The 12899-nt window shown below is 37.4% G+C and overlaps 1 protein-coding gene across 3 annotated transcripts in view; it reads left to right on the top strand.

Annotated features, from left to right (window-relative positions):
• Positions 1-11066: 11066 nt before the first annotated feature.
• LOC143350303 (uncharacterized) overlaps positions 11067-12899 on the top strand; it is a 51575-nt gene continuing 49742 nt past the window's right edge. For 2 of the 3 annotated variants that reach the window (XM_076782321.1, XM_076782320.1), the window contains exon 1: positions 11067-12103. In XM_076782321.1, coding sequence (XP_076638436.1) covers positions 11923-12103 — 181 coding nt within the window. In that variant the 5' untranslated portion in view covers positions 11067-11922. The remainder of the gene's footprint in view (positions 12104-12899) is intronic. The other variant, XM_076782319.1, reaches the window with a different exon arrangement.

Raw genomic sequence — 12899 nt, forward strand, 5'->3', positions numbered from 1 at the left:
TAATTTTTCAGTAGGAAGAGAAAACATAACAAAGATATAATAAAATTTAATTTATTTATATCGTTACGCGTCACTACGCCTAGAATAATCTAAACAGATTACAATTTTTTTTATTTCTTATATTGTTCTTGGTGTGGAGATTAATGTCGCAATTTAAAACGGTATTATATTTGAGAGAAGACAGATTTTTATCAAATACGAGAACAATAGGAATAGAAAAGAATTTTACATTTTTTACCGTTGGATGTTGCTTCCACTAGAGTTTTTTTTTGCGATGGTCGCTCCAAGCACACGGAAGTAGAATTGTTACAGGCCCAGTATTGGTGAAGTAAATCCTTGTAGCCATTTTTTGAAATGATCAGAAAATTTTCCTGATTTTGATGCTGTGAAGAAAATGTTATCAAGACATAATAAATTTTGATCTACGATTATAATCATTCGACAATTTGCTCTCGGCTATACAGGGAGTTCGGTCACCCCTGGAAAAAATTTTAATAGGGGATTCTAGAGGCCAAAATAAGACGAAAATCAAGAATGCCAATTTGTTGATGGAGGCTTCATTAAAAAGTTAACAATTAAATTAAAAAATTTCAAATCGTTCTAAAAAAATTATTTTCGGTTGCGGGGGTTAATTATAATCATTTTTGGTGAATACACATACCCCCGAAATCCTATTTACTTTCGAGAATAAAAATCGGGAAAGGTGCTGAAATTTTTCGACGAAAAAAAAAAATATCAAATCGTTCTGGAAAAATTATTTTCGGTTGCGGGGGTCAATTACAATCATTTTTGGTCATTAGACATACCTTTGAAATCCTACTCTCTTTCGAGAAAAAAAATCGGGTAGGTGCTGAAATTTTTCGACGAAAAAAAAAAAATATCAAATCGTTCTGGAAAAATTATTTTCGGTTGCGGGGGTCAATTACAATCATTTTTGGTCATTAGACATACCTTTGAAATCCTACCCTCTTTCGAGAAAAAAATTCCTTACCGAAAATCTAATTAGATGTCTAAATTTTTCGACAATAAAAAAAAAATTTGAAATCGTTCTGGAAAAATTATTTTCGTTTGTGAGGGTCAATTACAATCATTTTCGGTCATTACACATACCCCCGAAATTCTACCCACTTTCGAGAAAAAAATTCCTTACCGAAAATCTAATTCCATGCCTAAATTTTTCAACGAAATTAAAATATTTCAAATCGTTCTGAAAAAAATATTGTTAGCTGTGGGGGTCAATTACAATCATTTTTGGTGAATAGACATACCCTCGAAATCCTGCGCATTTTCGAGAAAAAAATTCAGTACGAACGGAACTTTAAATGTACACCGATTTCAAATGTTGGTTTTTCTTTGTTTTTTGCTTGTAGACTCCATCGATGCAGATCAACGTACAATTGCCCTTAACTATCGATCTTCCATGAATTTATCAAATGTCTTAAATTGTTTTAACTTACTGCTGTTCCAATATTCCACAGCTTTTCTTTTGTACTCGAAAGTAATAAATTCTTCATTGTGCCCACAAATAAATTCTATTTTGTAAATATTAACAGGATTCGATCTGTTCTCTTCATCTTCGTCCAGCCAGTTCAAATCAACATCCTGGATTTCCTCTTCAACAATAAAAGCAATATCTTCAACGTTTCTTATAATTAAATGAAAGAAACCTTCTTTCAAATTTTCTTTAGCACTAGTAATAGGTGTCGAATGTTGGTCCCATGAACTAAAGGTAGCTGAAATTAGAATTATGACGTTTATTGGATTATTTTTATAGTAATAGATGCTCTTAGCTTACGTAAACTTCTAATATTCTTAACAAATCCAAATCACTAATATTCCCATTAAAAAGTCACTACTTTATCCACTTGTTTCTTTTTCTTTTTCTTTCAAATAATAATTCGTCATCAAGGCTAATAATAGTAATATTTCTTTCCATTCTATGTGTACCAAACGAATGATCTCTCAAACAGAAATGTTGAAGAACGTCAACTTCCGTCACTAATTGGCACGCATTCCTTCCACGATGAGCAGTAACAGAATTATATTCCTCTCATTTCTTAAGGCGATAAAATGACAGGAAAAACTGTAGCGACAGTCAACAGGAAAATTTTCAAGTTAGTGAGTAACGACGTGATTGAAATCCCTTTGAGTTTCTCTAACGAAATCTTGACAAGGTGACACGTTTTCCTTGCGAAAAGAACGCTAGCGTATAGAGCGCCAATATCTCCTAAATGAGGCGTTTGCGAGCACACTTTCAATGGAAATATTTGCTTGTTTTGTGGCCCTACATTCATATTACAAATCTGGCCATTTAAATCTGAAACACGTTGTATATGAAGCAATAACGTACGGAATACTATGGTGTCCGAATAGTGACCCATTTGCATCATTGGCATATACATGCATGTAATTTTCCTACCCATTATCACCAGAGCGTATATACGTGCATTCATATTGTAAATTAATAGTGGTGGTCGAGAATAAATCACTGAAATAGTAAGTTTGCAATAGTTAAATTATTTTTATTTGGGTTCGATAAAAAGAAAATTCGATGATAAGGGTGCATTCTTTATTTTTCCGTGCAAGACAAATGGGTTAATAAGAATCAGTGTATGTCGGTTAATAATGGATTTTAACCATTGAAAATGTGCAAAAATGAGTAATGGGACTAATTCAAAGATGAATGATACCAATATTTTTTAATTCAGGAGTATTACTTTGAAGTACCAAACAGAAGTCGAAATAAGTTATTGTTTGTATCACTAGTTTGTACTTGATGACCAAACTGTAGATGTTTATGCAAATACACATTTTTATTAAAAAATAAATAAAAAAGTAGGACATATATTAAAATTTGTTTCGTTATGAGAACAATTTAAAAATGTATTTTCTGTTTTTTGCATATTTTACATACTGCATACATTTTGCATATTTCAGGTAAATTACATATATACGAATATATTATACAGAAAAATTTTAATGGGAGATTGTACAGGTCAAAATAAGCCGAAAATCAAGAATACCAATTTGTTAGTGGAGGCTTCGTTAAAAAGTTATTAACATTTAAACTTCCGCCCGTATTGAATTTTTTTCTCGAAAATGTGCAAAATCTCGGGGGTATGTGTAATGACCAAAAATGATTGTAATTAACCCCCGCAACCGAAAATAATTTTTCCAAAACGATTTGAAATTTTTTTTTTCCGTCGAAAAATTTCACACTTTCTCGAATTTTTTTCTCGAAAGTGGGTAGGATTTCGAAGGGTATGTCTAATGACCAAGAATGATTGTAATTGACCCCCGCAAAAGAAAATAATTTTTCCAGAACAATTTGAAATTTTTTTTCGTCAAAAAATTTAAGCACCTACCCCTGTCGATTTTTCTTAAAAATTCGTTTTTCATTTTTAGTAATTTTATTTGGCATACTATAAAAAAGTTATCTAACACTTTTTTGTAGGTGCCCATGAACTCTACTTCAGAAAAAAGTTTTATTGAAATATATTCACTATCGTAGGAATTATGGCTTTTTGAAAATTGGACTATTTCTATGGGGTTTTTATAACTTTACAGGGTCACGGAACAACTTTTTCAATATTGTTAGAATTCCTACATATTCTTCGCCAAAATACGCGTTGTTTGCCGGTTGAAACATTAAAATCCCCCAATTCGTTGAGAAGTTTCGACATAAACAGACGCATTTCAGGGTAGCATTTCTGGCCTCAGATTATTTTTGGTAAGGAATTTTTTTCTCGAAAGTGCGTAGGATTTCGAGGGAATGTGTATTCACCAAAAATGATTGTAATTGACCCCCGTAAACGAAAATAATTTTTCCAGAATGATTTGAAATTTTTGAATTTAATTATTAATAACTGCTTAACGAAGCCTCCATCGACAAATTGGAATTCTTGATTTTCGTCTTGTTTTGGCCTCTAGAATCCCCCATTAAAATTTTTCCCAGGGGTGAACGAACACCCTGTATATTTCGTCAATATGTGGTATATTTATCTCTAGCAAGTGTCAGTAATCACATGTAATTTAAACGATGAGTATATGGAAGGATAGAAATGTATTAAAACACGATCATTGAATGAGAGATTTAAAACGGTCGTGTTCAGCATGGCAATTAATATTTACCGAAAAAATGTCACGAGTTAAATTTTTCAAGTTTAAAAATATCGAGACACTAAATTCTTTACTGATGCTAAATTGTTAAACATAGAAATAATGTTAGTTATAATTTTTGAGTTCATGTTACGTTATTAAATAGGGTTAGGCGTATAAAATGTTTTTTTCAGTTTAATAAAATATGACAATATTTTATTTGTCGATCTAAAATTACTTCGATCGTTACTAAGGATTATCACGTTGTTCCTTTTAGAAAAAAGTGGGTCTAGTTTTTATAATTTTTGAGTTTCTTGTAAAATGATTAACACCATTTTGTTAGAACTTAGTTTTTCACAATTTAACAACCATGTCATTAGTTTCAGATAAATTTATCATGTAATATTTTTATCTATCTGTCATTATCCAGGGTGTTCGGCCACGAATATACATATTTAAGATTATTTATGTTACTAGGCTTGTGTAAATTCTTTTAGTTCCTTTCAAACCTTGATTAATTAATTAACTGTACTTACAATTTGTTTAATTTGCCACTTGCATTTTACAAAAAAAGTTATCTATCAATTTATTCATCAGAAGAAATATTTCTTAGTGACATTATTATAATAATATACAAAATAGTTTTATTTAACAATTACATACAGGGTGTTTGGCCACCCCTGGGAAAAATTTTAATGGGGGATTCAAGAGGCCAAAATAAGACGAAAATCAAGAATACCAATTTGTTGATGGAGGCTTCGTTAAAAAGTTATTAACAATTAAATTCAAAAATTTCAAATCGTTCTGGAAAAATTATTTTTGGTTGCAGGGGTCAATTATAATCATTTTTGGTCAATAGACATACCCCTGATATCCTACTCATTTTCGAGAAAAAAATTCCTTAACGAAAATGTAATTTCAGGCCAGAAAATGCTTCCCTGAAATTTCATGGAAATCTTTAAAACATCATAACTTCTGAACGGATTGCACGATTTTAATGTTTAAAAAGGCAAACGACGCGTATTTTGGTGAAGAATATGCAGAAAGTACAAAAATTTTCAAAAAGTTGTTCCTTGACCCCACGAAATGAGAAAAACCCCATAAAATCGGTCCAATTTTCAAACGGCCATAACTCCTACAATAGTGAATATATTTCAATGAAACTTTTTTCTGAAGCGGAGCTCATGGGTATATACAAAAAAGTATTGGACCATTTTTCTGTAGGGTGTCAAACAAAATTATTGGAAATCGAAAACGAATGTTTAAGGAAGATCGACGGAGGGGTAGGTGGCTAAACGTTTCGACAAAATTAAAAAATTTCAAATCGTTCTGAAAAAATTATTTTCGTTTGCGGGGATCAATTATAAACATTTTTGGTCAATAGACATACTCCCGAAATCCTACGCATTTTCGAGAAAAAAAATTCAGTACGGACGGAACTTTAAACGTTAATAACTTTTTAACGAAGCCTCCATCAAGAAATTGATATTCTTGATTTTCGTCTTATTTTGGCCTCTAGAATGGCCCATTAAAATTTTTGCCAGGGCTGGCCGAACACCCTGTATATGATACTCCTTGACCTATTAAGAATTATTGAAAAGTGCTCCAAATGTAGGACGAAACATTGTTTTCTTACACAACAAACCAAAAACAACTTGTTTATTTTCTAAAAAATGTTACAATAGTTTCGAGTATTTCCTACACGATAGAAGTATATCGTACGTATTACTTGCATATTGATCATATATTTTGTGTACATAAGCATATATTGCATGCACAAACATCCGTAGATTATTGACAACATTTCAGTAGATTCGATTTTGTACTATTTGATATTGACACGTGAATTTGCAATATTATAGTCATAATTGATCTTCCTTTTGATTACGCTTCTGCATTCCGATGAGCCGACATCATTTTGGTGATGTAAATCGACTAACAGCGGAATCTAACTGTTTCAATTAATAGGGAATAATCCATGAATGCTATAGATGGACCGCTACAACGGAACGCAAATAGTAATTGCACATTAGACGGATTGATTGTTTTGCTCTTAACCTGATCGTATTCCCTTCCTCGTTGTAATGCTTCCATAATAATTGATCAAATAGGCGAGAAAAAATACTTTTAATCAGGAAAGTGGACAATTTTTTCCATTGACATAAACATCGATTCGGATATAAAACTTTTAAGTTATTCAAAACTAATAAGAAAGTTTAAAGAAGAATTGAACAACAGTAGACGAACATTTTACCTTCATTTGATTTATTAAAAAGTAGGTAGTATGAAACTTTCGTTATGTCATATTTTCTTGAATTAAGCCATTAAATATTGGTATCAATTTTGTAGTTGGCATAAATTAGACCATAAATTTTAAAAATTTAAATTAGATTTTATCCGCTTTTATGTTTTCAAGTCATTCGCGTATAAAACGGATTTATTATTGATAAACACTTTATTGGTATTATTAACGAAGAGAACAAACAATATAAGGCGTAAATGAGTATTTTAAAGAATACCAGCAATAATGCACCATGTTGTTTGGACCTGTGCAAACTATTTTTTTCAGAGTCTCGAAATTTTGGTTTTTAATAAATAACAATAATAATATTAATATCTAGGTGAACTTTATGCAATTGACATTAATAAATAAAGTATTGTGACGGTTGGGCTATTGGTGGAAGACAGCGTAGGAGGAAAGAAAAGGGAAGGAGAGAGAAGCATTTTGTCCTGAGCCTGCTAGTGGACTCATCAGTAGACTGCGGATGTTTCTGCATTTGTAAGAAATTTTAGTTCTCAAAAAACTACAGAATGCACTTATTAAAATGCAAAAATATAAGAAACATTAACATCCCCCAATTCGTTGAGAAGTTTCGACATGTTAAGGATACGCATTTTAGGGTAGCATTTCTGGCCTCAGATTATATTTTCGGTAAGGAATTTTTTTCTCGAAGGTGCGTAGGATTTCGAGGGAATGTCTAATGACCAAAAATGATTGTAATTGTCCCCCGCAATCGAAAATAATTTTTTTAGAACGATTTGAAATTTTTTTTTTCGTCGAAAAATTTAAGCACCCCTGTCGATTTTTCTTAAAAATTCGTTTTCCATTTTTAGTAATTTTATTTGACATACTATAAAAAAGATATCTAACACTTTTTTGTAGGTGCCCATGAACTCTACTTTAGAAAACAGTTTCATTGAAATATATTCACTATCGTAGGAATTATGGCGTTTTGAAAATTAGACCATTTCTATGGGGTTTTTATAACTTTACAGGGTCACGGAACAACTTTTTCAATATTGTTAGAATTCCTACATATTCTTCACCAAAATACGCGTTGTTTGCCGGTTGAAGCATTAAAATCCTCCAATTCGTTCAGAAGTTACGACATTTTAAAGATACACATGAAAATTCGGGTAGACATTTCTGGCCAGAAATTATATTTTCGGTTAGAATTTTTTTTTTCGAAACTGCGTAGGATTTCGGGAGTATGTCTTTTGATCGAAAATGATTGTAATTGACCCCTGCAACTGAAAATATTTTTTTCAGAACGATTTAAAATTTTTTATTTTTCTTGAAAAATTTCACACTTCTCAAATTTTTTTCTCGAAAGTGCGTAAGATTTCGGGGATATGTCTATTGACCAAAAATAATTGAAAATGACCCCCGCAAGCGAAAAAAATTTTTCCAGAATGATTTGAAGCTTTTCAATATCGCTGAAAAATTTAGGCATCCTACCCCTGTCGATTTTTCTTAAAAATTCGTTTTCCATTTTTAGTAATTTTATTTGACATACTATAAAAAAGTTATCTAACACTTTTTTGTAGGTGCCCATGAACTCTACTTCAGAAAAAAGTTTCGTTGATATATATTCACTATCGTAGGAATTATGGCTTTTTGAATATTGGACCACTTCTATGGGGTTTTTATGACTTTACAGGGTCAAGGAATAACTTTTTCAATATTGTTAGAATTCCTACATATTCTTCGCCAAAATACGCGTTGTTTGCCGGTTGAAACATTAAAATCCCCCAATTCGTTGAGAAGTTTCGACATGTTAAAGATACGCATTTCAGGGTAGCATTTCTGGCCTCAGATTATATTTTCGGTAAGGAATTTTTTTCTCGAAAGTGCGTAGGATTTCGAGGGAATGTCTAATGATCAAAAATGATTGTAATTGACCCCTGCAACTGCAAATATTTTTTCCAGAACGATTTAAAATTTTTTTTGTCGCCGAAAAATTTCAGCACCTATCCGTTTTGTTTTCTCGAAAATGGATAGGAATTCGGGGGTATGTGTATTCACCAAAAATGATTGTAATTGACCCCCGCAACTGAACATAATTTTTCCAGAACGATTTGAAATTTTTGAATTTATTTGTTAATAACTTTTTAACGAAGCCTCCATCAACAAATTTTTATTCTTGATTTTCGTCTTATTTTGGCCTCTAGAATCCCCTATTAAAATTGTTCCCAGAGGTGGCCGAACACCCTGTATAATTTGCTTCAGTTCGTGTATCGCCTAGAAATATTCCGCGTACCACAGGTTGAGAAACACTGATTTGCATGAAAGGTGCAGTTATCGGTTCAGTTATGCTCGTTACCGTATACGGGTTACGAAAATGTCGAGTGTGGTTGAATTTAGGGAATCTTTCCCTGTTGTTAAGACGTGTCTAAGGTGCGAGATTGCGACGTCGAAGGCGATCGGGTGGTTGCCGGTAAACGTTCTCTCATCGTCAGCGATAACCACCTCCAGCTGAAAGTTCGATGTTGTAAAGGGGAGGAGGGTGCAAAGATCCAGGCTAAATTCCCCACTAAACGTTGGTCGTGCAATCGACGGGGAGACTCGGCTCGGGTGCGAGCAGCCCGAGTGGTCAATTAAGATCACCGGGAAGCGTCGATATGGTCTGCGCGAGCGTTCGAGAACACGGCTAGCTGGCTCGCGTGCATCTGCGCGACTGCATCGCACGCGTAACGAGGAAAAGAGGGGTAACTCGGCGCGGTCGCGTCGAGGGAAGCCGTCAAAATGTCGAGGCTCGTGCATCCAGGTGGCACATGGAGCCGAAGACACCGACGGGGGAGGAGCCACTCTCCCTCTATTCCGCGTCGTCTGTAACGATCGCCGGTCATCGATCCGCTATCGCATCAATGCGACGCTCGGTTGCTCAAGGAAACGAGCCAACGTCGACTCTGCCTCGTGCCTACGAGCGTCGCCGTGGATTCTCCCCTGAAGTATGTTTAGGATCGGCTAGACGTTTGCGCCCTGCGTTTACCGTGCATCAGAATTTCAGATGAAGCGAACGTCCGTCCGACGACTCTTGCGCTCGAGATTCCTACCCGGCGGTGATTTTCACGGCGAACTTTACGCGATAGGTATCTCGTCGACTGTTCGACAAAACGACAGAGATACTTCGAAGATTGCATGCAACGAGACGATTTCGAACGTTTATAGAATCGTTATAGTTCGACGACCGCGTCGAAACAGTAATAGGATTTAAACTGGCGAATCAATGCGTTGCGGAATCGCAGCAACGAAAGGTTCGATGACCGTGTCGAGCAGCAAAATTGTACGATTAAAAGTTGAACAGGGTAATTGGGAGTAGTAATCATCGATTGTTGGAGTGCATAGTAGTTAGAATTCAGGAAACAACCTCAATCCTGCGCCACCGTTGAGCCGAACGATCCGTTTAACCGGATCGTCCAAACTGCGTTCCGTTTAAACTTGGGGGTAATCGATGAGGGCCGCAGTGGAGGGAACGGGGGCAAAAATAACACGGTACATCGATCAGCTTCCGAAACGAGTCCAACGTTCGACCGTCGCGCCGACGGGAAACCTTCGTTCAATCCCGAGAAAGATTCAGAAGGATCAAGGAGGAAACGACGACGAATCGATAGACGGCGGAAGGGTTTCTTTATCCCGCGCAGAGGGCGAGACGGAGGCAAAACGGTTCTCGTCTCCTCGTGGCTCGACGTCCACCTCGTCGAGGGTGGGGAGAAGCCTCCCTCTGGCTCGACCCTCTTCCTCCTCCCTGGAGCACCGACGTCGGATTCGTCGATGACGAAACGCACGTAAATTCGTCGACGTGCACGGTGCTGCCGCCCGTGAAATCAGTGCGACCGGAGTGCACCGCGACGAAGGAACGCGGGTCTCCCGTGCGCGGCCTGCGGTTCCCGTGCGCGGCACGCGCGCCTCTTCTACGAAAGCCAGATACCGAGAGACGGCCGCGTAAATAGGTCGCTGGATGCGCGCACGAGACGCCGGACGGCGGATCGCGACGGTAAACAGCAGACTGGAAGGAACGACAGTCGAACAACGTCCGTGCGCCGGAACAGTGTTCCTAAGGGTGATCCCAGCTAACCATTTGAATATCACAGAACAAAATAGAAACAGTACACACGATATTGCATCATGAATCGTCGACGATGAGTTCGATCCGAACGGCTCTGTTCGGGTTCGCGTTTGTCAGGGTTAAACGGCCGTGTAAATACCGCGGTGAAAAGACACCTTAGCAAACAGGCCGCAGAATGCACGGGACGGATCGAGGGAGTAAATAATCGAGTTAAAAGGACGACCGTTCGATCCGATCCAAGTGTTGGAGCAGTGAGGATGTTTCGAACGGGGGATCATCCTGCGGAACGATTAGAAAAATAATGAACGGGGTCGACGAGGGTTGTACGAAACCGCGGGGAGAGGGAAAAGTACGAATGTGCGGCGTGAAAAACTGCATTACGAATTGAGGACGATCGGTTCGCTCGGCGCGACACGTTCCGATTTAAATACGTCCAAGTGAACGATTAACTAAACATTGCGGATTATAACGATTTGTGTATTAAACGTTATTTATTCGGCACGATCCAAGTGACGATTAACGTTATCTTCGTCGACGCGTAAAGGGGAATGGTTTCGATCGGTTCTAGACTCGAGCGAGTTGTTGACGAATTTCAGGTCCCGGGAGCCGAAGAAGTCGAAAGAGAGTAATTGTTCGTTTTATCGATATAGGAAAAAGTGATATGAGACGAGCGTACCAGAAAGTTATAGCTCGAGTCGATAACAAGCGAGGGATTCGGATTAACAAAGGAGAGTTTCATAGGTGCGTGGTCGCCGAGCCGATTAGAGGCGGAAAAAACGAGAGCGAGAACGCCGTTGGAGGAAGAGGAAAAGCTTCGAGCATCGATCTTGTCCCCCGGTGCAGTTACCATGACGCGGCTGGTCGGATACGTCGAATTGCATGCAACGCGGAATCGGCGGCTCGTGTGGCCCTGGAGACGCGATCGGCGTAGCTATAGTTAGTAGGCTGGCTACCGTGCCGCAGTCGACGGTTTGGACCGGTGGCCACGGCCGCCGAGGACAACGATGACGACCAAGAGGACAAGGACGACGTCGTTGGGGACGACGATGACGCCACGGGTGACGGAATTACAAACGCTGGGTCTTCCCGACGGAATGCGTCAGGCCGATCGAACGCCACTCGATGCACCCTTCCCTTACGTGCTCTTCCTGCGTTAATTTGATTCGATAGAACGGCGGGAGGAGCGAGGATAGAGAAGCGAATAGGGAGATACGACGGACGAGACGGAAGATAAATAAATAGAGAAAGAAAAGAAACGAAACGAAGAAGGGGCCAATTTCGCGATTCTTCCAAATCACAAGAGACTACTTAGAACTCGAGCGTGCACTTGGGTAAAGAGTTTTGTCCGTGTTTATATCCGCCAGAAGCCCGCGCGCGGTGGTATTTGCGCGCGAGCTGCGGGCTGATAAGCAGGTGAGACCGAGCGGAGAAGTCGTTCTTTGCGCCGCGATAAGGACCGCCTTTTGTCGCAGAGATGGACTGCTGCAACTACGTCGAGGCTTACGCGGGAGGGGGTCACTTTTATCAGCAGCAACACTACTTCTGCTACGATAATGCGAATGCTGTCTACGGCGGCTATGAGTCGCCGCCGATCTCCGCCGCGATCGAGGCTAACGCGCGGTATAACGGAGCGATGCCGCCTGCCTACCCCACAGGTAGATGTCTGACAGGTTTGACGATCACTCGAGATAGATTTTTAATCGTCGGCACCAAGCCTTTGGAACTTATTATCGTATTATTTTTTGGATAATCTTCCGATATTTTTTTATTTACTTCCGTAAGTAATGGGAATTTTGAAAAATACTTCAGATAAAAGTTGTAGACCTCATCAAAATACACGTTTTACGCCCTATTGATTTTTGTCATAAAGATAATACTTTCTGAAAAAAATGATAGGTAATTATTCACTTATACGGAGCCACCCTTGAATGCAATGACCTTTACATATGTTATCAGAACTAAAAATTATGTTTCACATAAATTGTTTATTTGCTAAATGTTATTGCAACTTTGGTGATGCGATTGGTTGGGTATATTTCTTCCAACCTTCAGTCGTCATATTGACATTATTGGTCAGAATTATAAGATCAATTTATTTTTTACTTGTTATTTCTCATCGTTTGAATATACTTCCGAAAAAGAATATATTTCCGATTTTTTTTATACTCTAGATTCTTACGTATTTTGATAGGTATATATTTTGATTACGAGTATGATAGTGAAAATTGGTGCAAATTTGATTTTCATAACGGAAACCATGAAAAATCATAAAAATTATAGTTTTTTATTTATTTCCGTAAATAATGGGAATTTTGAAAAATACTTCAGATAAAACTTGTAAACCTCATCAAAATACACGTTTTATGTCCTATTGATTTTTGTCATAAAGACAACAGTTTTTGAGAAAAACGATATTAAATGCTCAAAAGTTCCTATATCTCATCCAACACA

This window comes from Colletes latitarsis, chromosome 14, assembly GCF_051014445.1.
Source record: "Colletes latitarsis isolate SP2378_abdomen chromosome 14, iyColLati1, whole genome shotgun sequence".
Lineage (NCBI taxonomy): Eukaryota > Metazoa > Arthropoda > Insecta > Hymenoptera > Colletidae > Colletes > Colletes latitarsis.